The 24,677-nt window shown below is 48.7% G+C and overlaps 1 protein-coding gene across 3 annotated transcripts in view; it reads left to right on the forward strand.

The window, feature by feature from the left end:
• The window catches only part of ZNF777 (zinc finger protein 777), a 34,501-nt gene that overhangs the window by 5,481 nt on the left and 4,343 nt on the right, over positions 1-24,677 (forward strand). For 2 of the 3 annotated variants that reach the window (XM_051849832.3, XM_051849831.3), the window contains exons 3-5: positions 728-854; positions 3,420-3,533; positions 23,169-23,420. In XM_051849832.3, the coding sequence (XP_051705792.1) occupies positions 728-854; positions 3,420-3,533; positions 23,169-23,420 (493 nt within the window). The remainder of the gene's footprint in view (positions 1-727; positions 855-3,419; positions 3,534-23,168; positions 23,421-24,677) is intronic. The other variant, XM_089329551.1, reaches the window with a different exon arrangement.

Below are 24,677 nucleotides of genomic sequence, written 5' to 3' on the forward strand. Positions count from 1 at the left end.
GACGCCCGGCTGCAAGCAGAGGCCGGCAGCAGGTGGCCCGGGGATCAGGAGGGTCGGTTAGAAGGGTGTTGCGCAGGGTCCTCCAGGGACGTCTGAGGTCAGGAAGGGGGCACGAAGGCCAGTGCTCCTGAGGTGAGGCTCTACAGTGAGGAGCGGCCCCGTGGAGGGAGGAAGGCCGGGGCCTGGACATCACAGGGCTGCGTCCTGCTCAGCGTTCACCGAGTGAGCTCACTTACAAACCATGCTCGTGCCAGTAAAACTGACCCTGACAAAAACTAGAGGAGAGTTAGGTTTCAGTAGTATTTTCCAGAAGGTTCTAAAAGGGGCCTAATGCACACAGATTTTCTTTCTATTCCTCTGTGCTGCTGCCCCTTTTCACAGCCTTCCGAAAGGAGAAAACATTGTGTTCTAAGGTCAGCACTTGTCAAATCTGGTGTATCCAGGAGTCAGCTGCAGACTGATTCTGTGGGTCCAGGGCGGGGCCTGAGAGTCGGCATCGGCTGCCTGTCCCCTGTGGTGCTGTGGCTGCTGGGCTGCAGACCCCGCTTCCGAGCAGCAGGAGTCGTGCTGGGAGAAGGATGAGTCCCGGCCCTGGAAGCCAGGCCAGACTCCCAGAGAGCGCCTGTTCTGGGGAGGAGCTGTGTGGCCCGGGGCCGTGGGAGGGGTGGACAGCCCCAGGGCAGTGGTTGCCATCCTGTGGGTCTGAGCGGAGCCAGTTGTGTTTCAGGTCCCCGTGACATTCGATGACGTCGCCGTCCATTTCTCGGAGCAGGAGTGGGGAAACCTGTCTGAGTGGCAGAAGGAGCTCTACAAGAACGTGATGAGGGGCAACTATGAGTCTCTGGTTTCCATGGGTAAGGACACGGCATCGCTGGCCTCTCGGGGAGAGGTGCATCAGAAACTCGGGGAGCACTGAACCCCAGTAGAGCTGGTAGTGGGAACCAGGCAAACAGAATTGTAGGGAGCACAAATTTGTTAAAACGTGCATCCTCGGCGCAGCTCAGGTCAGAGCAGGGGAGCCAGGAGGCACAGGGAGCGGCACAGACCCCATGCATCGCACACCTCGAGAGTGTCCTCCCCGTGGAAGGAGACAGACGCGCCCAGGGCCTCCTGTGCCCCAGCCGAATCACATCACCAGTCCTCGCAGCCCTGCTGTCAGGGAGCCAGAGCTGGGTGACAGCTCCGTTTTACATTCTGGTGGCTGAATGCTGTCATTTACCGAGGGCTCACGGCCACCAGGTCCTCGTCCCTGTCATGCAGCTGAAGAGCCTGGACCCGAGGAGTTAAAGGCTCCCCCTGGGTCCCCATCAGGAAGTGACAGTTCCACTGGGATCCGCCTTACCCCAAAGTCTGTGTTCTTGTTTTCAGGAAGAATATTTAAGGTTAAAAATCTGGAGAAACGCACTTTACTTATATATGCATCCTTTTCTCTGACTTGGGCGTATACAAAAAAGTTTAGAAAAAACACTGTGCTATTGCACAGAACTTTGATTCTGGCTAGAATTGTTGATTTTCCATGGACTTTTTTCATAGGCTAGCATTCCCACTTTTGAAAATTATTTTTTCTTTTCTCTAAAATACATGCCTGATTATGAAAACTCAACAGCTTAGACTTACATACCCCCCAGAGGTAACCACTGTGACCTTTTGGCCTCCTTTCTTGTGCGTGTGCAGATACAGGCATGGTGCATACAGTGGTGCACACTCAATGCACGTGGCGCAGATGGGACCCTTTGCCCATTCCACCTAACGGTGGGATGTAGTCACCCTTCCCCATCAACACCCCGCACCTCCGTGGAGAGACAGCGCGGTGTTGCCGGAGAACCGTCCGGCTTTTGGCCTCTCTGCTGCGCCGAGCAGTGGGCTGATTCTGAGACCGTGACCCCATCACCGCCCCACAGTGTGGTGATGAGCATCCCTGTGTGTTTGTGCCCCCCTTCGCCGCGTTTCACTTCTCACTGGGGCACGTTCTGAGAAGTGGGCTTGCTGAGTTAGAAGGACGCACATGTACGGTTTCATGGCTACTGCCCTGGAACCCTCCAGAGGGCTCTTGTATTTCTGCAACATGTATGAAAATGCCCTTTCTCCAAAAACCTGGCCCGAATGGAGGCTCTTCTGTTATAAATATTTGTCATTTTGATAGATAAAAATGATACCTCATTTTTTAATGCCTTTTTTCTTTGATGGTTAGTGAACTGATGCATCTTTTTATATCTTTATTGGCCTTTTGTATGTCTTCTGTAAACTAGATGTTCATAACCCTGCTTTTCAATGATTTATTAATGTAGAGTTTCTGTATATAATTATGGGTATTAACATTTTGCTATATATAGATCACATATACATGATACAAGCATGTGCATGTATGTCTATAATATTTCCTCCAGATTTCTTCGTCTTTTAATTTCTCAAGAACTTGAAGCTTTTTTAAATTAAGGAAACCCATCACTACTTTACTTTATGGCTTTTAGATTTCTTTCACAATGATTTTATTGGAGCTGGTGCTGTGGCATAGTGGATTGAGCATCTGCCTGAAGTGCCGGCATCCCACATGGGAGCCAGTTCGAGTCCTGGCTGCCCCACTTCCAGTCCAGCTCTCTGCCATGGCCTGAGATAGCAGTAGGAGATGGCCCAAGTCCTTGGGCCCCTGCACCCAGTGGGAGACCCAGAGGAAGCTCCTGGTCCCTGGCTTCAGATCAGCACAGCTCCAGCCGTTGTCGCCATTTGGAAGTGAACCAGTAGATGGAGGTGAACCTTTCTCTCTGTCCTCCCTCTCTGTCTCTAACTCTGCCTCTCGAGTAAATAAATAAATCTTTTTTAAAAATGATTTTATGTATTTGAAAAGCAGAGTTACAGAGAGAGAGAGAGAGCGATCTTTCATTTGCTGGCTCATTCCCCAAATGGTTGCAGTGGCTGGGACTAGGCTAGGCCAAAACCAGGAGCCTGGAATGCCACCTGTCTTCCATATTGGTGGTAGGGGCCCATATTTGGGCCGTCTTCTACTGCTCTCCCGGGTGCACCAGCGGAAAGCTGAATCCGAAGCTGAGCAGCTGAGACTCGAACCATACCCACATGGTGGCAGCCCAACCTACTATACCACAACATTGACACTGTGGCTTTTATATTTTACCAGCATTCATTTTTTACTTCATAAATTTTCTTGTGCTCAACATGAAAACCTGGGCAGGCATCAGCCACCCGTGAGCAGCATGAGCCCTCCCCCTGCCACACACACACGCACACACGCACAGTGGCCCTAAGGAAGAAGGCTGGACACTCAGGCACTTGTTCTTCAGCTCGGCTGGCCCCCAGCAGAAGGGCTGTCCTTGACACCACACTGCCGCAGATGACACCCTAGCAGCAGCCAGGGCCACCTCACCCCATAGTATAGTATATTTTATTTCCTTCCTTCTGCCCAGACTATGCAATATCCAAACCAGACCTCATGTCACAGATGGAGCGCGGGGAGAGGCCGACCATGCAGGAGCAGGAGGACTCGGAGGAGGGCGAGACGCCTACGGACCCCAGTACTGGTGAGTGGCTGGCTGGCAGCAGCACTGAGCTTGGCATTCTGTGTCTTTCACTAGATAGAGCCCAAGGAAGACCTGACGGCATGTGTTAGCAAGCCGTGTGCAGCAAGGAGCCCTGCAGGTGTGGGGACCTGCGTGGGGGCCCCTGTGTTCACCAGTGTCCCAGGTTGTTGAAAAATAGGAATGCACTAGAGTTCATTGCCTCAGAGGTGTTCTTTGTTTGTTCATTTGTTTTATTCGAAAGGCAGTTACAGAGAAAAAGATCTTCCATCCAATGGTTTGCTCCCCAGATGGCCACAATGACCAGAGCCAGGCCAAGCTGAAGCCAGGAGTCATCAGGAACTCCATCCAGGTCTCCCATGTGGGTGGCAGGCATCCAAGTTCTTGGGCCATCTTCTGCTGCCTTCCCAGGCAGATTAGCAGGGAGCAGCATTGAAAGTGGAGCAGCCGGGACTTGAACCAGCTTCCCAGCGTAGGATGCCGGTGTTGCAGATGGCAGTTCACCCTGCTGCCCCACAACACTGGCCCCTCAGAGGTGTCTTGACATGACCAACTGTCACCTCATTCTTTGCAAGAAATAAAGCAAGAAACTCAAAGGCAGCCATTTGTATCAGGGTAATGGTGCTCACAGCTCCCAGAGCTTCCCGGAGAAGGGCCACATCCCTCAGTCCTGTGGCTTGCCGGTAGCAGGATGGGGGACAGCAGTGGACTGTGCCAGAAACATCCTACAATGCACGATTCCAGCAAGACAGTGTCTGGAGAAGCGGTTAGACTGGGTCAGCAGATACGCAGCAGGCACGGCCAGTCTGAGGCCATGCGGCCCGAGGGTAGGCCCTGGTGTCAGGCTGTCTGTGTTTGAACGAAGCTTCTTTGCTTACTAGCAATACTTCTCTTTTCAGAGTTGCAAGTTCCTTATCTGTGGAAAAGGGCCTGGCACATAGTAGTGCTTAGTACACACCAGCTGTGGTCAATACGCTTGGGCTGTCACCCTTCCCCCGTGGCTGGACCACAGACACTGCTAGTGCCTTCACGGTGCCACGTCAGCTCTCAGAGCCTCTGCTTTGACTTGCGTCTCTTACCTTGACCGTCTCGAGACGAAGCACTTCCTTGTCCTGACTGGGCGCATGTGACGTGTGACAACACTGAACGCGGCTGGGGATCTTGTCCACTGGAAAAGGAAGATGACCCAGCTGGGGAGAACGCAGTTTGACCACAGTCAGGGCTTGTTATAAATCGGTGTCTTGGGTTTGGGGACCTATAAACTGGCTCCAAGGAAATGTTCAGGAACACTGAATGATGTCAGCCTCATGTAGTAAGAGGGAAGGGAGCTTGCAGGGGGGACAGAAGCCAGTGAAAACACAGTGGTGGCATGACCCAAACAAATCCACTGTCATTGTTTCCAGGAATTTGCTGGATCTTAAAATCAAGGGCAGATGCTGATCCTGAATTTGTTCTAACAGATGACAAATATGTATTTAATTTACATTTTAGATAATTGTATATTTAAATGATTGGGGCCAGCACTGTGGTGTGGAGGGTTAAGCCGCCACCTGCAGCGCCAGCATCCCATATGAGCACGGGTTTGAGTCCTAGCTGCTCTACTTGTGATCCAGCTCCCTGATGATGTGCCTGGGAAAGCAGCAGTAGATGACCCAAGTGGGCCCTTGCACCCACGTGGAAGACCCAGAAGAAGCTCCTGCCTCCTGGTTTTGGACTGACCCTGCTCTGGCTGTTGGGGCCATGTGGGGATTGAACCAGTAAACCAGTAAATGGAAGATCTGTCTATCTGTCTGTCTGTCTGTCTGTCTCTCTCTCTCTAACTCTGCCTTTGAAATAAATTAATAAATATTTTAAAAGATTTTTTTTCTTTTAAATTGAGAGTGAGCTCGCATCTACTGGTTTACTCCCCTAAATGCCCACAACGGCCAGGACTGGACCAGGCTGAAGCCAAGAGCTGGGAACTCCATGGGTGACAGGGACCCAGGCATTGAAGCCATCACCTGCTGCCTCCAGAGGTACATGTTAGCAGGAAGTTTGAAATGGAGCCCAGGTACTCTAATGCAAGATGTGGGTGTTTTAACCACTAGGCCAAACACTCGCCCCAAAAGATGAATTTAAAAGTAGATGAGGACAAGGAGTTGAGGCCAGCGTGGCACAGGGCAGGGTGATCTTGGTTGGAGGAAAATCAGTCTGTGCCTTCTAGGTTTGAGTGGCAACATCCCAAGTGGGAATAGAGATCCACATAGAGAAAATAAGAAAGAACACAAAGAATGAGAATTTGGGAGAAGGGATTCGTGATTAAAAATCCTAAAAGGCGGTGTGACGTACCAGCGGGGTCTTGTGGTCCAGATGCTGCTCGTATCCTCTCCTTAGAAAGGCTGGGGCAGCGGAGCCTCCGTCCTCTTTCTCTGTCTGCTTTTCACTCCCGCATCACAGATGGGCCTCCCGCAGAATGGGGTCAGAGTCAAAACATCAGTGCCATTCTGGCACGGTCACATCCATGGCCTGAGTTTCTGTCGAGAGTGGCAGCCTCACAGAGGCATCCTTGTGTGGCTGAACCTTTCCATGTGTTCCATCAGCCATCTCCAGCGCCTTGGAGCATGCGGCAGGAGGGGGCGGGGGAGGAATAGGAACCACTGCTGCACAGAGCAGGCCTTCCACCTGGCCCTGTGCTCAACCCAAGGCCGAGACCCTGCAACAATGGGCGAGTCCGTGAAGCGGCAGTGTCAGTGCCCCCACGGTGCCCGTGGTAACCTGTTCCTCCCTTGCCAGAATGGCAGCACAACCAGCCCTGGGCCAGACCCAAAGGTATGCTGCCGGGGGAAAAGTCTAGAAAACTGATGATTTTCAGAGTTCCAAATATCTTAGACATGACAATTTCATAAGCAGGCTAAGTAAATCCGTTCAGTAAACCATCATTTAAGTTTGGATCCCTAAGGACCAAGAGATCCCAAGACAACTCAGATATCAACTGAGTTGTCAGTACTCTGAATGAATAGGGGCTCCCATTCACAGCCCTACAAGGCTGGTCAGGGGGCCCAGGGAGACCAGATACAGTCTGTCCCTAACAAACTAGAGGATTGCCAAAATCCACGCCAGCACCCAGTGCTGCTCGGAGAGCACCTGGTTGTTGTCTGTGTAGAAAGAAGTATGGGCCAGCGCCGTGGCTCAATAGGCTAATCCTCTGCCTGTGGCGCCGGCACACCAGGTTCTAGTCCTGGTCGAGGCGCCGGATTCTGTCCCGGTTGCCCCTCTTCCAGGCCAGCTCTCTGCTGTGGCCAGGGAGTGCAGTGGAGGATGGCCCAGGTGCTTGGGCCCTGCACCCCATGGGAGACCAGGAGAAGCACCTGGCTCCTGGCTTCGGATCAGCGCGGTACACCAGCCACAGTGCACCAGCCACGCCAGCCATTGGAGGGTGAACCAACGGCAAAGGAAGACCTTTCTCTCTGTCTCTCTCACTGTCTACTCTGCCTGTCAAAAAAAAAAAAAAAAAAAAAAAAGAAAAGAAAGCAAGCAGTATGATGTTTTGTAATCTTAAAATGTTTTTTGAAATAAAGATTTATTTATTTATTTGAAAGTCAGAGCTACAGAAAGAGAGGGAGAGACAGAGATACTTTCCATCCACTGGTTCACTCCCTAGATGGCTACAACAGTGAGGGCTGGGCCAGGCCCAAGCCAGGAGCTTCATCCAGGTCTCCCACGTGGATGCAGCAGCCCAAAGATTTGGGCCACCTGCCACTGCTTTTTTCCAGGTGCACTAGCAGGGAGCTGGATTTGAAGTGAAGCAGTCAGGACTCAAATCAGCACCAATATGACCTGTATTACAGGCAGCAGCTTTACCCACTATGCCATAATGCCAGCCCTAAAAATAGGTTTTAAATATTTCAGATGTGTGTGCACTCAACTTAATAATTCCCTTTTTGAGAGTCTGCAGCATAGAAGAGAATCTAAAATATAGGTCAAGATTATAAATGTACATCACATTACAATGGACAGGTATATAGTCACAGAAATCATTTATGAGGGGCTTGGAGAGCGTGTTTCACTTACAGGTTTATTAGTTCTCCAGCTATGTTCTGTAGCAGGTACTGTGTCAGGAGCCACGTCCTCCAGAGACCCTCACCGTCGGCCTAGCAGTCCAGTGGAGATGTTAATGTTAACAGCTGTATTAGGCAGCGTTTCATTCCTGTAACTAGAATACCGTTCTAGGGAGGAAGGGAGGTTGGTTTCGACTCAGAATTTGGAGGAGTCCAAGATCAGGTGGCCCCATTATTCTGGCGTCTGATAAGGATGGTGGGTGGCGGAACTCATGCAGAGGAAAGAGACACAGAAAGCACACGCTGCTTATATAACCAACTACCTGCTGAGGGCAAGCCTCTAGCAACCCAAGACCTCATACTAAGTACACCTACCAGGTGCCATAATTAGATCAACCTTCCAGCCTTAATCCATCAGCCATTAATATTAATATCCATTGTCTTTTTTTTTAAGGATTTATTTATTTTTATTTGAAGGTCAGAATTACAAAGAGGGAAAGATAGGGAGAATCTTCCATCCACTGGTTCACTCCCCCAGATGGCTGCCATGGCCAGAGCTGTGCCGATCTGAAGCCAGGAGCCAGGAGCTTCTTCTAGGTCTCCCACGTGGGTGCAGGGGCCCAAGCACTTGGGCCATCCTCCACTGTTTTCCCAGTCCTTAGCAGAGAGTTGGATCAGAAGTAGAGCAGCCAGGACTAGAACCGGCGCCCATATGGGATGCCGACACCACAGGTGGAGGATTAACCTGCGCCACAACTGTTCCCTCTATTAACATAGGAGTTCAGACTTTGAATGTCTCCTTGCGTCTTGGCAGCCCAGTCCTGTTTGAACCATCACAGTCGCCGCTGCCTCCCTCCCCCCATCTGTAAAAACACAGAAACCACCTGCAGAAGAACTACGATGAAAAACATGCAGGGCTCTGAGACGTACAGCGTGGAGACCTGACTGCGTCCGAGACCCAGAAAGGCCTCTCTGAGGAGGCTGAGTGTCGCTCCCCCTCTTCGTGGAGGAGCAACACTGAACCCTGCGCTGTTCTTTCTGTCTGCTCGGCCCTCCCCGGGTTTGCTGCTGGTTCTTCCCGGGTTGGCTACTATCCCTTCCACCTCCGTGGAAGGGCAGTTCCCCCTGGCCGCATTCCCCACTTCCGCAGGGGAGCGGCACACCGCCGGCCGGCTCTCTGGGGGCTGCACGGGTTCCCTTAGATGTTCCCCATAGATGTTCCCGGTGCATGCCGTCTCTCTCCTCCTTTATAGTCCTTCTCTGCCAATCCCAACTCGGCTGCCCACACGCCGAGTACGCTGCTCTCCAATCAGGAGCAAGTCCTACAGTTAATTGGTTGAACTGGAGGCAGCTGTGCGGAAGCTGTTTACTTCTCTCCCAGCGCCATATTGTGGGAGAGCAGATGCATAGAATAAGTCCTAATTCGAGTAACTTAGTCTAGTCCGGATTGCTCCCCACAGATCCCCCTTTCTTTTTATTTTTTAGCGTTGATACGCGCCTGTCTTCGGTGTCCCGCGGCACACACTAGAGTTGCCACAGGCTCTTACAAGTCCTATCCATCAGGCAAACCGAATCCGGGTCCTCTCTTCGCCATTGTGAGGAGGTTTTTAGGCGCTGATGCATGCCTGTGTTCGGTGCCCTGCAGCGCATGCTCTGCTCTGCCCGCAGGGGCTTACAAAACCTATCAGGCAAACCGAATCCAAGCCTTCTCATTGCCTTATTGTGGGGGAGACTTATTAGTGTTGGTTCGTGCCTATCTTCGGTGACCTGCAGCTCATACTCTGGTCGAGCTTTGCTGGCGCTTACCGCCTTAAATCAGGCAGACCGAATCCAAACCTCCTAATTGTTGCATTGTGGGGAAGCTTTACTGATGTTAATTCGTGCCTGTCTTCGGTGACCTGCGGCTAGCCGCCCAGGTGCTCATCGCCTCACTAATCGGGCAGACCGAATCCAAGCCTTCTAATTGGCATGTTGAGGGGAGGCCTTATTTTTCTCTATTTCTCTATCTCCGGGCATTCCTACCTCTCCCATTTCACTTCTATCTTCCAGCATTCCCATTTCTCTTTTACTTCACTTCCAAACTTCTGTTTCTCTTATCCCTGCGGCTTTCCGGCACCTCGCCCCGCCGGCGGGTTCCCGGCTCTGCGCCGCTTCAGCCCGCGCGCCTCTCTCATCTGCGCAGCTTCCCGGCTTTGCGCGGCTTGGCTTCGCGCGCTCCGCGGTCTCCACGCTTAACCCTTTCGCGTCTAAACCACGGCCTACGCCAGCGTTCCCTATCTATTCACGCCCCGTGCTCTCTCTGCACGCGGCGGCCTCCGCGAGTAACACAGCGTAGCTTGCGTCTCCGCCACTAGGATTCATTCTAAGTTCCCCGGGCTAGCCTGGCGAATTCAACCCAGCGTACGTCTCCGCCCCACGGTTTGGCTTCCCGTCCTTTGCTCCCCGGGCTAATCAGACGGATCCCAACCTGGCTTACGTCTCAGCTTCTGGTTTCAACTTTTCGCCCCCTATTCCCGGGCTAACTTGAGAACCCCAAAGTGGCTTTCGTTTCCGCCTCGGCCTGCCCCCCGCGGCTTCAATTTCCCTAACAGTTTTCTCTACCCGGTATGTTTCCCTAAGTTTTCCTCCAACGATATTCCTCCCTCATTTCTCCTGGCCTCTCCCCACAGTCCGCATCCGAGTCTGTTTGTTCTAGCTTTCACTTTCGCTTTCGACCTTAGAGATTTCTCCCAGCTTCCCCCCGTAGTCCGTATCCGAGTCTATGCCTAGGCTTTCAATAGCTTCTTCCGGCACCCTTTTCGTCCGGCTTTTCCCTAGGCTGTTTGCTAGTTTCTCTCTCCGGTATTTTCCCAGTTCTTCCCGTTTCTTCCCTCCTAAGTTTCCTATCCGTCCTGGGTTTCCTATCCGAGTCACGGCACCATTATGTCGCTCCCCCTCTTCGTGGAGGAGCAACACTGAACCCTGCGCTGTTCTTTCTGTCTGCTCGGCCCTCCCCGGGTTTGCTGCTGGTTCTTCCCGGGTTGGCTACTATCCCTTCCACCTCCGTGGAAGGGCAGTTCCCCCTGGCCGCATTCCCCACTTCCGCAGGGGAGCGGCACACCGCCGGCCGGCTCTCTGGGGGCTGCACGGGTTCCCTTAGATGTTCCCCATAGATGTTCCCGGTGCATGCCGTCTCTCTCCTCCTTTATAGTCCTTCTCTGCCAATCCCAACTCGGCTGCCCACACGCCGAGTACGCTGCTCTCCAATCAGGAGCAAGTCCTACAGTTAATTGGTTGAACTGGAGGCAGCTGTGCGGAAGCTGTTTACTTCTCTCCCAGCGCCATATTGTGGGAGAGCAGATGCATAGAATAAGTCCTAATTCGAGTAACTTAGTCTAGTCCGGATTGCTCCCCACACTGAGTTTAGTGGAAACCTAAGAAACAAGTAAATTCCCAATTTTTCCAAGAACTAATTGGAGGGAGAAAAGACTGGAAGCTCAGAGGACATTTGGGGGTTCTTTTTGTCTTACAGATAGGAGACCTTAGCATAGCCCTGGGAGAAAAATGGCTGTTGGCAAGATCTATTTTGACATTAGACCAGAACAGGGTGTGTGACTGGGTGGTGTAGAATGTGTATGTATGTGCACGTGTGCGAGAGAGAGACAGAGATGGCAAGGACTCCTGGGCCTCTGACTTAAGTAACAGAGATGAGGACAGCATGAGGTTTAGATTTGGAGAAACATGTGGGTTTGTTTTTTTTGTTTTGTTTTGTTTTTGTTTTTTTTAATGAGCTCCAGGAAAGCTATGGCCTCACATTAGTATTTATTTATTTTTAAGATTTATTTATTTATTTGAAAGACAGAGTTACAGAGAGGCAGAGGCAGAGAGAGAGAGAGAGGTCTTCCATCCGCTGGTTTACTTCCCACATGGCCACAATAGCCAGAGCTGCACCAATCCAAAACCAGGAGCCAGGAGCTTCTTCCGGGTCTCCCACGAGGGTGCAGGGGCCCAAGGACTTGGGCCATCTTCTACTGCTTTCCCAGGCCACAGCAGAGAGCTGGATTGGAAGAGGGGCAGCCAGGACTTGAACCGGCCTCCATATGGAATGCTGACATTGCAGGTGGCGGCTTTACCCACTGTGCCACAGCACCAGCCCCATGGGTTTGGTTTTGAGCATTCAGTCTGCGATCCCTGTGAGACATCAGGGAGAACATGTTGAGGAAGAGCTGAATGAAGGATCCTGGGGTTCTAGAAAAGAGGCCTTAGACCTTTGGCATGCAGACATTTGGGCATTTGCACGTTGTTAGCCTAGACTGGGTCTGCTCGGCCTATAGAGGGAGAAGAGAGGACAGCACCGCCCCGCCCTGCAGACCTTTGGAGCAGGTTTGAGAGTCTGCAGTACGTGGGTTGGCACGAGGTCCAGGTGTTGTACACCCCAGGTGCTTCTCCTGCGCAGCCAGGTCTGAAAACGACTGTTGTAGGAAGAATCAAAAGAAACTAAGAGCAGAGAGGTATCTGTAAATTAGGATAGAGCCACACTGGGTATTTTAAGACAAGATTGTAGAGAGGAAGGTGGTGAGCCACATTGAATTCCTCTGTGGCTTAGTAACACAGAGACTAAGAAGTGACCCTTGGATCTGCACATTGAAAACTCACCAGCGGCTTCAGCAGGGCAGGTGTGGGTGGCGGAGTGGCGGCGGGAGCTTGATGAACATGTGAGGAGGGAGAGGGCGCTATTGGCAGTTGTTTCTAGAGGGTTAGCTGTGAGTGGGGAGCAGACACACGGGCAGCCGACGGGTTGTTTAAGATGGGGATTGCGGAGACCTGTTGGAAATGTTGGTGGGGGAGATCCAGTGGACTGGGGAGGTTAACACTGCGGGAAGGATAATGTGAAGTCAGCAATGTCACAAAAGGCAGAGGGGCTGTCGTGGGGCCGTGAGCTAAGCCATCCCCTGCAACACTGGCATCCATCTTGGTAGTGCGGGTTCCAGTTCTGGCTGTCCCACTTCCAGTCCAGCTCTCTGCTAATGCACCTAGGAAGGCTGCAGAGGGTGGCCCAAGGGCTTGGGCCCTGCCATCGTATGGGAGACCAGGATGGAGTTCCTGGCTCCTGGCTTTGTCCTAGCCCAGTACTTGGCTGTTACAGTCATTTGTGGAGTGAACTAACAGATAGAAGATCTCTTTTTCTCTCTCTGCCTTTTAAATAATCAGTTAATTAAACCTTTTTTAAAAAAGAAAAAACTGAATGGAAATATACCAAATTATATTTCTTTATGTTTTATAGAATTTTCTCTGACAGAGCAGATACTGCTTCTTATTCAGTAAAAACATTTTTAAAATACATGATGAAAGACAGTTAAAGATGACAGATTGAAGATGTGTTGACTCCTACTTCCACAAGTCATTCTAAAACAAGAGTGAAGGACTTTTAAAAAGAATGGATACTCTGCTTCTCTGTAACTCTGCCTTTCAAATTAAAAAAAAAATCTTAAAAAAAAAAATGGACAAAGACACAGCAGCAAGAAGCCTGCAAGCAGGTGGATGAGAGACTGCTGAGATAGAAAGCTGGGACTGAAGCTGGTAATGGGGTCAGCTAAGAAGAAACTGATTCATACTCCCACCTCTGCTTAAGACTTGGGGTTCGTGGGGCCATGATGTTGCGGATCTCTGGACATGGAGGTCATGATGAAGCGAACCCAGAAGACTGGTTGGCTTCCTATAAACACTCCCCTCTCCTCACGGTCCTCTCCCAGTGCCTGTGGCTCTTCTACCACTACCCAGTCCTGGCATCCCATTGAGGCTTTTCCTCTCAGAGGGTAAGAGAGGGTCTGTGCACGTGGGCACCAGGCCAGGTTTACTGTGGAGTACCACATTGAAAACATGCGAGGAATACCTGACACTTGCCATTTGAATGTTGAGATCTCCAACATTTTCCCTTAAATTGGCTCCCAAAATGATGCTGACATCCAGGGTGAAACCCTTGGGGCAGAATATTCAGAGTCTTAGCTAGAATTTTCTAGAACTGGCACAAGACATTTTCCAGTGAAATGACCTGACCAAACCACAGGTGGGCCTTAGTCAAGAAACCCCACCAAAGGCATCAAAATTTCAATTCTGTTTTGAGTGTTCCACTTGTAACTCTACCAAGAATCACAAGACATCTAGGGAAAGCCTCAAGTACACAAAGACAAATAAATAAAACCAGAAAAAGATAGAGTTAGACTAATAGACCATGAGGAGAGAGGAAAGAATATGTATAAATGCTTATATAGGAGCCAGCGCTATGGTGTAGTGGGTAAAGCTGCCTCCTTCAATGCCAGCATCCCAAATGGGCACCAGTTCAAGTCCTGGCTGCTCCACTTCCGATCCAGCTCTCTGCTGTGGCCTGGGAAAGCAGTAGACGATGGCCCAAGTGCTTGGGCCCCTGCACCCACGTGGGAGACCCAGAGGAAGTTCCTGGCTCCTGGCTTCAGATCGGTGTAGCTCCAGCCGCTGCAGCCATCTGGGGAGTGAACCAGTGGATGGAAGATCTCTCTCTCTCTCTCTCTCTCTCTCTCTCTCTCTGCCTCTCCTCTCTGTAACTCTGACTTTCAAGTAAATAAATAAAATATTTTTTAAAAAAATGTTATAGAAATCCTTAAAGAGAATTGAATGTATCCATGACATAAAAAATAATACTTTTTAAAAAAATTTATTTGAGAGGCAGAGTTATAAACAGAGAGGGAAAGACAGAGAGAAAGCTTTTCCATCCACTGGTTCACTCCCCAGATGGCCCCAATGGCCGGAACTGGGCTGATCCAAAGCCAGGAGCCAGGAGCTTCTTCCAGTCTCCCACATGAGTGTAGAGGCCCAAGCACTTGGGCCATCTTCTACTGCTTTCCCAAGCCATAAGCAGAGAGCTGGGTTGGAAGAGGAGCAGCTAGGATCCGATCCAGCACCTATATGGAATGCTGGCACCACAGGCAGAGGCTTAACCTACTCCAAAGCACTAGCCCCAAAATATAATTTTTTGGAAAGAAAATATATGAGGCCAGCATGGAGTAGCAGATTAAGGCACTGCCTGCAATGCCAGCATCCTTTATGGGTACCCATTTGAGTCTTGGCTGCTCCACTTCTGATCCAGCTCCCTGCTAATGCACCTGAGAAAGCAGAGGAAGATGGCCCAAGTGCTTGGGCCCCTGTACCCAAGAGGGAGACCCAGATGAAGCTCCTGGCTTCAACCTCGCCCAGCCCCCATCTGTTGTCATTTGGAGAATAAACCAGTGGATGGAAGACCTCTTTTTCTGTCTCTCTGTCTCTGCCTCTCTCTCTGTCTCTATAGCTCTGCCTTTCAAATAAATGAATCTTAAAAAAAAAAAAAAAAGAACAGAAGGAACTCTTACAAATATGATTCACGTTAAAAAGATCAGTAGCAGTGTTGGGAGATAAATGTGAGCAAGCATCCCAGAAAACAGACAAAAAGGAAATAGGGAAGAATAAGAAAACTGAAGGGTAGAAGTCCAACATCTAGATGGCAAGTGCATCAGAAACACAGTGGAAAGGGATGGGAATTATCAACAAAGGAGTGCAGTTCCCCATAAGACGGGATTTTCCAGGGTGAAACAGCCCAGCAGCTGCCCAGAAGAGTGGATGAAAATCAACCTGTCCCTTAGACACCACAGCACAGAGATCAGTCTCAGACCAAGTGAGGCCGAGAGAGATCCCGACAGGAAAGTTAGGTTCCTGGGAAGAAACGGGAATGAGGATGGCTTCAGGCGTTCCCGCAGCACCGGGAGCTGGAAGATTGTAGAGCGATACCTCTCACATTGCAAGGGAACATATTTTCTAAGCTAGAAGTTGACATCTAGCCAAACACTTGATGAGATGTGAGAGGGAGAGGGAGACACTGTGAGCTGCCCAAGGGTGCAAGGTCTGCGTGTACCCTTTCTCAGGTGGGGGAGGGACCCCAAGAGAGGAGCCAGAGCCACGTGCACTGCTTCGAGCGGGGACACAGCTGCGCACCCACGGGCAGGCAGTCAAGCCCGGGCGCGCCAGAGGCTCAGGTAGATGAAACTGATGGATAGGCTCTGTGTAGGTGTTCTGAAGGAAGAGTTACAAGGCGAGGACGGGGAGGGTTGGGAACTGAGTTACCAGCAAAGCCGCAGACACAGCATGGGCGCCAGCGAACGCAGAGCGGTGTACAGGCCTGGGGAGTAGCTACCGCATACCGCATGGTTCCCTGGTCAGGGGCGTTTGCTTCATCCAGCAGCGTACACGCCCCGTGCTGACTCCACTGCAGTCCCAGGACCAGGGCTTTGTGAGAACCAGCCAACCTCTGACCCATGTCCACCTTTCAGTTAAAAAACAAACTAAAACCATGCACCAAATTTGTAAAAACCTAATAGAGGGAACAGCCATGAGAGGTTGGGAAGGGGTGTTACTTCCTTGGTTTGTGCTGGTAGAGCAGTTAATGCGGCAACATGGTTTTTCATTTCAAAAAGAGAAAATGCAGAGAGCGTGAAAACATCACATGAGTCTCAAATAAATTAGAAGTTTATTCCTCCTGATTTTACATAAATATTGACTCTCATATGGCCTTAATTATATAAACAATACATAAATAGATTCTCACTGTATATTATTTGGCAACTTCACATGTCAAAATATAATCTACCTTGTTGTTTTAATAGTAGGCTATATTATTCTGTGTGTTGATTTCATAATTTAAATACTCTTCCATTGATGTATATTTAGGGTGTTCAAAAGTCACCATGTTTCATTAAAGATCCTTATGAATATCTATTCTTTGTGCACTTATCCAAAAGTGTTTTTAAAGATTTATTTGAAAGGCAGGGTGATAGAGAGAAAGAGAACTTCTGTTCATCAGTTCACCCCCCAAACGGCTACAATGGCCAGGGCTGGGCCAGGATGTGGCCAGGGGGCCAGAACTCCATTCAAGTCTCCCATGTGGGTGCAGGGGCCCAAGCATTTGGGCCATCCATGCTTTCCCGGCTGGAAGGAAAGTGGAGTGGCAGGAGCTCGAACCAGTGCTCCGATGTGAGATGGTAGCATTATTGGCTTAACCCATTGTGACACAGTGCTGGTCCCTGAAAACACAAATACGCACAAAAGTAAATTATGAAAATAGTTGTAAACAGAGAAGAGCTAATATCTCTAAATTTAAAAAGCTTTTATAAATCAAAAATTAAGAATCCAGAAGAATAATGGACAACAGGTGTTACAGAATGAGACAAACAAGTCCTGCTAACCAGTAAAGGTCTGAATATATGGACAGTACCACCCTTACTGAAAGTTGAAGGAAACATCAAAATATTGTTTTGGTGTATGTCTCTTTGGCAAAAAAAAAAGAGAAAGATAAATCATATCTGGTACTGGCATGGGTGTGTGGGTGAAGGTTGTTTTATAAATTGGCACAATTATTTTGAAGGCTTTTTGCCAGTATTTAAGTTGGGTATATCCTTTGACCCAGAAAACACACTTCTTTTTTTTTTTTTCTTTTTTTAAAGATTGTTTATTTTATTTGAAAGGCAGAGTTAGAGAGAGAGGGAGGGAGGGGGAGAGAGAGAGATCGATCGATCCAGTGATTCACTCCCCAGATGGGGAACAGATTTTGTATTCAAAATCATCGTTTTTAAGTTTCTGTGTATTTAGATCTATCAGTTCTTCTGCTCATGGTGTCTGAGCTACACATCATATGTGGGAGTATTTGGGCCATGTAATTCAGAAAACAAGGTGATCATAGACTTTGGCCCTAGAACTTCTCAAAAACCTATTAAAATGTTTGAAACCCAAAATAAAATACTTCTTGCCCTAGAAAACAAAGTTATGGGGCTGGCACTGTGGCGCAGTGGGTTAATCCTCCGCCTGCGGCGCCAGCATCCCATATGGGCGCCGGTTCTAGTCCAGGCTGTTCCTCTTCCAATCCAGCTCTCTGCTGTGGCCTGGGATAGCTGTAGAAAATGGCCCAAGTGCTTGGGCCCCTGCACCCACGTGGGAGGCTGGGAAGAAGCTCCTGGCTCCTGGCTTCAGATCAGCGCAGCTCCGGCCATTGCAACCATTTGGGGAGTGAACCAACAGAAGGAAGACCTTTCTCTCTTGTCTCTCCCTCTCACTGTCTGTAACTCTACCTCTCAAATAAATAAATAAAAATCTTTTTTAAAAAAAAGAAAGTTGCTAAATGTAAATAATTAAGTACTTATTCTAACATTTTACTATTTGTATTTATCATATTTATTACTATATTATTTTAGCATTTAATATACATGTCTACAAATGTTGCATTATATGAGCTTATTAATCATTGATTTTAGTTTTCACAATCATTTAACACATGTGAATCTTTTTTTCTTTTTTCTTTTTTTTTTTTTTTTTTTTTTGACAGATAGAGTTAGACAGTGAGAGGGAGAGACAGAGAGAAAGGTCTTCCTTCCGATGGTTTACCCCCCAAATGGCCGCTACAGCTGGCGCACCGTGCTGATCCGAAGCTAGAAGCCAGGTACTTATCCTGGTCTCCCATGCAGGTGCAGGGCCCAAGTACCTGGACCATCCTCCACTGCCTTTCCGGGCCACAGCAGAGAGCTGGCCTGAAAGAGGGAGAACTGGGACAGAATCCGGCGCCCCGACTGGGACTAGAACCCGGTGTGCTGGCGCCGCAGGCGGAGGATTAGCCTAGTGAGCCGCGGCGCCGGCCCATGTGAATCATTTGTCGGGTACATTTTCCCTATCTCACGAGAATTCTTATGAACAGGTGTTATTTCAGAGACTGAAAAATCAGATTGGATGTTTCTCACAGCCGTGCGATGTCAAAGCAAGCTACCAAAGTCCTGAAGGAACAATCCGCAGCAGCCAGGTCTTGGCGATACAGACTGAACACAGCGTGTTCGGGGGAGTGGCAGGACAGCCTCCAGGGCAATGCCTGAGGCCCCAGAGGCCTGTTACTTGGCTCAGGGTTTGACAACTTACACATAAGCGCTTTTTCTAGTCCTAGCATAATTTCATTGCTTGCATCTAAATGTTTCCCTCAACAGTTTATTTTTTATTATAATATTTTTTAAAAGTATTTTCTTTTTTGGAAAGTCAGAGGTTCAGAAAGAGAGAGAGAACTCATATCCACTGGTTCACTCCAGCTGGGGCTGAACCAGGCCAAAGCCAGGAGCCAGGAACTCCATCCAGGACTCCCACGGAGGTGTCAGGGACCCAGCTCCTTGAGCCATCACCTGTTGCCTACCAGGGTGTACATTAGCAAGAGGCTGGAACTGGGAGTGGAGCTGGGACTTGAACCCAGGCATTCCTCTATGGCACGTGGGCATCCCAAGCAGCATCTTAATCAGGCCAAATGCCTGCCCCAGGATTCTATTTTGAAGTGAGGTATTTGAAGGTAGCTTTTCCCCCCTTCCACTCAAGAAGCCAGTTGTCTTCATTTAATTTCTTTTTGAAGATTTGTTTACTGGGGCTGGTGCTGTGGCATAGCAGGTAAAGCACCGCCTGCATTGCTGCCATCCCATATGGGTACTAGTTCAAGTCCTGGCTGCTTCACTTCCGATCCAGCGCTCTGCTATGGCCTGGGAAAGCAGTGGAAGATGGCCCAAGTCCTTGGACCCCTTCACCCACATGGGAGACCTGGAAGAAGCTCCTGGCTCCTGGCTCCTGGCTTCAGATCGGCGCAGCTCTGGCCGCTGCAGCCATCTGGGTAGTGAACCAGAGGATGGAAGACCTCTCTCTCTTTCTCTCTCTCTCTCTCTCTCTGTCTCTGTCTCTCTGTCTCTCTGTCTCTCTCTCTTTCTTTCTCTCTGCCTCTGCTTCTCTGTAACTCTGCCTTTCAAATAAATAAATAAATCTTTAAAAAAAAAGATTTGTTTATTTATTTGAAAGGCAGAGTTACAGAAAGGGAGAAGGGAGAGACAAGCAGAGAGAGAGGGAGAGATCTTCCATCTGCTGGTTCACTCCCCAGATGGCCTCAATGGCCAGAGCTGGGCTGACCTGCAGCCAGAAGCCAGGAGCTCCTTCTAGGTCTGCCACATGGGTGCAGGGGCCCAAGGACTTGGGTCATCCTCTGCTACTTTCCCAGGCACATTAGCAGAGAGCTGGATCAGAAGTGGAGTAGCCAGAACTCGAACTGGTGCCCATATGGGATGCTGGTGTCACAGGCAGAAGTTTAACTCGCTATGCCACAGCACCAGCTCCCCGTGTGTCTCTTATCAGGAGCATTTCTCCGAGAGATAAGGCCCGTGGGTCACCAAACACAAAGATAATCCAGAATGGTAGAGTGCACTCAGGCAAGTTCTTGGGCAAATTGGGTTGTTTGCAATATTTAGCAAACAGGTCATTAAAAGCAGTTTTTGATAATGTTATCCATGTGACTTTTTGTGGCATATAACTCAGAAAAAGTTCATATAATCAAGTGGCAATCTACATATTGATGTAAATGAGGTTTCCCGATGCTTGCATTTATAAAATTGAAAAATAGAATTGATTCTGAACTCTGTCTCATTCTACAATACGAGTATGTATTCAGTGTCAGATAAGTGAGCTAACTGGGGAAAATTCCTATTTATCCTTACAAGAGAACATTTCCAAACATTTTTTTGTTTTGTATCTTAGATAATTGTTTGTAATTATGTAGTAATAGTCATTTAGTATGAATTAAACCAGGAGAAAAATTAAAGGTTAGAGTCCTGTGGTTTACTAGAAATGAAAGCAAATTGAAAATTTTAATTTATGTGCACATTTTTGTGGCATAGCAACAGACAAGGTGATCAGTAAAAGACTTCTAAGCATAAAAGTGTGTTCTATTAGGATAAAATTCTGTGGGCAAAGTGGGAATGGAAATAGAAATGCAAGGTGAAAAGAATGATATAAAAACTCCAAGTACCAAAGAAGAACTTGTTTGTGAACATTTTAAGTGAATAATGGCAGGTTTAAAATTGCTAGGGTTCTTAGATTCCACTGGTGACATTAAAGGGTGATGGAAGAGTTTACTTCAGAATATCAATATTTACAGTACTGCAGAAATTACATCTTTTGCAGTTACTGATGCATTTTGTATATTTATTTTTAAAGGTGCAAGGGGGTGCATAGTTTTGAAAATTTGTCATAGTGAGTAGGCAAGCAAAATATTTTCTGAAGTTTGTAAAGTCAGGAAAGTTTAAATTTTGTTCTCTAACATGGCCTAAACCAGAAGGACACCACATGGCGTGTTCATGGTGCTCAGTAAATATGTTAATAAACATTCAGTGAATGAATGAATCAATGAATCAATGAATATGTATTACACACGTAGAAGTTCCTCAGCTATCAAATGATTTTCTTTAATATATATTTTTATTTATTTGAAAGTCAGAGTTACAGAGAGAAAGAAAGAGATCTTCCATTTGCTGGTTCACTCCCCAGTGGCCACAATGGCTAGGGCTGGGCCAGGCCAAAGCTAGGAGCCAGGAGCTTCATTCAAGTCCTTCACATGGGTTCAGGGGCCCTAGCACTTGGGCCATCGTATGCTGCTCCTTTCCTGAGCACATTAGTAGGGAGCTGGATTGGAAGTTGAGCAGCCAGGACTTGAACCAGTGCCCATATGAGGTGCTGCACTGCAGACAGTGACTTAAATCACTGTGCCACAGTGCTGGCCCCTAGAAGAGTGATTTTCAAACTGTAAAGGTGTTTATGGTTTCACAGGTCTATCCATATGGAAGAAAATAAAGTTGAACCCCTTCCTCACACCATTTACAAAATAAAAACAAATTTCAGGTCAATTAATGACCTCAGTGCTAATAAGACAATAAAAACACTGCAGTAAAACCAGTAGACCAGAAGAAAAACCTAGAACCAGAGGAGACCTTAACTAAGTCAGAAAATCAAGGCGCCATGAGATGACATAGGAAGGCTTTCGGCAGAGGAGCCACACGTCACAGCAGCAGGCAAATGGTAGATTTGAGATTCAGGTAAAGAAAAATGGGTATCTTTAATAAAATAATTCTTAAAAGTTGATGAGAAAACACAGTCTAACTAGAACTGAGTCAAAGATACACATACACAGTTAACATAAATCGAACCTGAAAGACCTTGAAGTAAAGGAAATTCTATTGGAACTTGCGGGTCAGAGAAGTGGAGTTAAAGTGTAAGTTACCACTTTATATCTGGTTGAGGAGAATTAAGAGGAGCAGAAGCATCGGCTGCTGCCTGGCTTATGGGGGGAAGGAGTCTCAGGCGGGCTTTATTGAACAGCAGCCTGATGACATCTGTCCACATTTTAAATAGGGCCGGGCATTTGGCAGGGCAGTTCAACCGCATCTCCTTTCAGAATGCCTGGTTTGAGTCCCAGCCATTGCACTTCCGATCAGCCTCCTGCCAATGTGCTCCGTGGGAGGCAGCAGGTGCCGGCTCAAGTACTGGGTTCCTGCCACTCACGTGGGAGACCCAACCTGAGTTCTGGGCTCCTGGCTTCGGCCTGGGTCAGCCCTGGTTGTTGTAGGCATTTGAGGAGTGAACCAGAGGATGGAAGATCGAGCTCTGTCTCTTTTCTCTCTTTCTGTCTTTCACATAAATTGAAAAAAAAATGACCTTTAAAAAATTAAAATATATACACCTTTGATTCTGCAGGAAAAACCCCACTATTTTGTACTTAAAAATTTAAGCAGATGTGTATTTGCAGTATTGCTCACCATAGAAAAAGACTGGGGAAAAAAGTAAATGTTCTATTAGGGAATGATTGAGTTTTAAATTACAGTTTTATTCTCACCATGGAATGTATGCAGCATTTAAAAAGAATGCAGTAGCGTCGTAGAATGGGTTTGAAGGGATCTCTATAAGATATTTGAGGAAAGGTACATAAAGGAGCAACGTAAGGCAACTGTGCTGTTCTCACACCAGTAAAGGCCAAAAATAAACACACATGATGTTGTATGTGCTGTTGCGAATAACTGTATTAGCATAGAAAAGGTCCTGATTGATTATAGAAGTCACCTGGGCGATCGTAACTGACATGGCAAGTCAGGCAGGAGGAGGACAAAATAAAGGGGGAAACACCCCCCCCCAAAAGAAAGTGGTATAATCCCATTTGTGTAAAATGCTGCTGTGTGTGTACTGACACATTTGAAGTCAGCAGACCCATAGGCAAGTTGCAGAAGCACACAAATGCAGGGCAGCGTGTATAAGAAGGGGAAGACGTTCAACCAAAACCACGCAAACCCACACGCCCCCATTGCGCACGTACGTGTGCTCGCAGACGCTTTCAGTCTCCTCCAGGGCTGGGCCAGAGGGTGAGAGTGGTGAGATTTTCTTTATTTGGCCTGGTGGGAGAGAGCAAGTGGGAAACTGTTGACTTTGGCTGGCCTGACCTGGGAGAGGGAACAAGAGTGCCTTTGACATACACCCCGACAATGCTGCACACTTTAAAAACAGTGTGAGAGTCCTGGAAAACACACTTCACATTTATTTTACCTTGACTCCAGTTTTTAGTGGTGTTCAAGGCTACAGAGAGTCCAGAAGATTCTACTCACCTCAGTGACTGTTCTTCAGGTCTCTCAAATAAGAGTCATTGAAATGCAGGTTCTAGGGCTGTAGAAAGCTGGGCAGGTGGCGTGAACACGTCTGGATTCTCTTCTCCTCCCCTCCCCCTCCCCCACCTCAGCCCACGACGGCATCGTGATTAAGATCGAGGTGCAGACCAACGACGAGGGCTCCGAGAGCCTGGAGACTCCTGAGCCCCTGATGGGACAGGTGGAAGAGCACGGCTTTCAGGACTCAGAGCTGGGCGACACCTGCGGAGAGCAGCCGGACCTGGACATGCAGGAGCAGGAGCACGCGCTGGAGGAGTCCCCGGACGGCTCGGGCGAATTCAGTGAGCTCAAGCAGATGCTGGTGCAGCAGAGAAACTGCACAGGTAAGCTCTGAGCCCCGGGGCGGGGCCTCCAGACGGGCCCTGGCGCCAGGGAAAGCCGTGGTTCCTTCAGTGAGATGATTGGACACCCATGGGGCCGATGGGGGGCCGCAGCGGGGAGACAGGGCCAAGCACGGCCTCGGGCATAGGTTTCCAGTCTAAAGGTTTTACAAGGCTTTGTATCTGAGCAGAGTGGGAAGGTGTTTCGTCTGAAGATCTGTCTAGACAGCACTCAGAGGGATCCTAGAGACCATCTGTCCAGCCTCTCATCCTAACACAGAGAAGCTTGTCCAAGGTCACCCACATGGTGGCAAGGCGAGAACTTCACTCTCTCCTGCATCTTTGATCATCTGGTGTCACACTGGATGCTTCAGTCAACTTGGAGAGGTCAACCCTGGAGAGCACGTTTTTTAATTTTGATTTATTTTTTATTTTTTTGAAAGATTGATTTATTTATTTGACAGGCAGGGTTACAGAAACGTAGGGAGAGATAGAGAGAGGTCTTCCATCCACTGGTTCATTCCCCAGATGGCCACAACGGCTGAGGCTTGTCTGGGCCGAAGCCGGGAGCTTCTTCTGGGTCTCCTATGCGGGTGCAGGGACCAAGCACTCGGGCTGTCCTCCACTGCCTTCCCAGGCACAGCAGCAGGGAGCTGGATCGGAAGTGGAGCAGCTGGAACTTGAACTAGTTACTCTATGGGATGCCGGCGTCACATTAACCCACTATGCCGGCCCCAGGAGCATGTTTTTAAAAAAGACTGCTGTACCACTGTCTGTCTGTGGTAGAATCGAGCATTGTTTTTCTTTGGTGATGCAGCCTCAGCGTCACCATTCTGCTCACTGTGGCTCCTGGTGAGTAGAGGAGCCTTCAAGGGCTAACGGTGCCCAATCTCAGCACATGGTTAGAGATTGATTATCTCTGCTGCCCCACCATCCCAGGAGTCATGGGATAAGCCACTTGGAGCCAGGAGCTTCTTTGGGTCTCCCACGCAGGTGCAGGGGCCCAAGGACTTGGGCCATCTTCTACTGCTTTCCCAGGCCATAGCAGAGAGCTGAATTGGAAGTGGAGCAGCTGGGACTAGAACCAGCACCCATATGGGATGCTGGCACTGCAGGCTTTAACCCGCTATGCCACAGCACTGGCCCCTGTGTTGTATGTGTTTTAAATGCTCTTGGGCTTATTTCAAACATTTTGTTCAGAAGTTTTACAACTGTATTCAAAAATAAAATGAATCTGAACTTTTATTGACTCGTCCTCAC

Source organism: Oryctolagus cuniculus, chromosome 3 (genome assembly GCF_051225735.1).
Source record: "Oryctolagus cuniculus isolate XC-2025 breed Fujian yellow rabbit chromosome 3, ASM5122573v1, whole genome shotgun sequence".
Lineage (NCBI taxonomy): Eukaryota > Metazoa > Chordata > Mammalia > Lagomorpha > Leporidae > Oryctolagus > Oryctolagus cuniculus.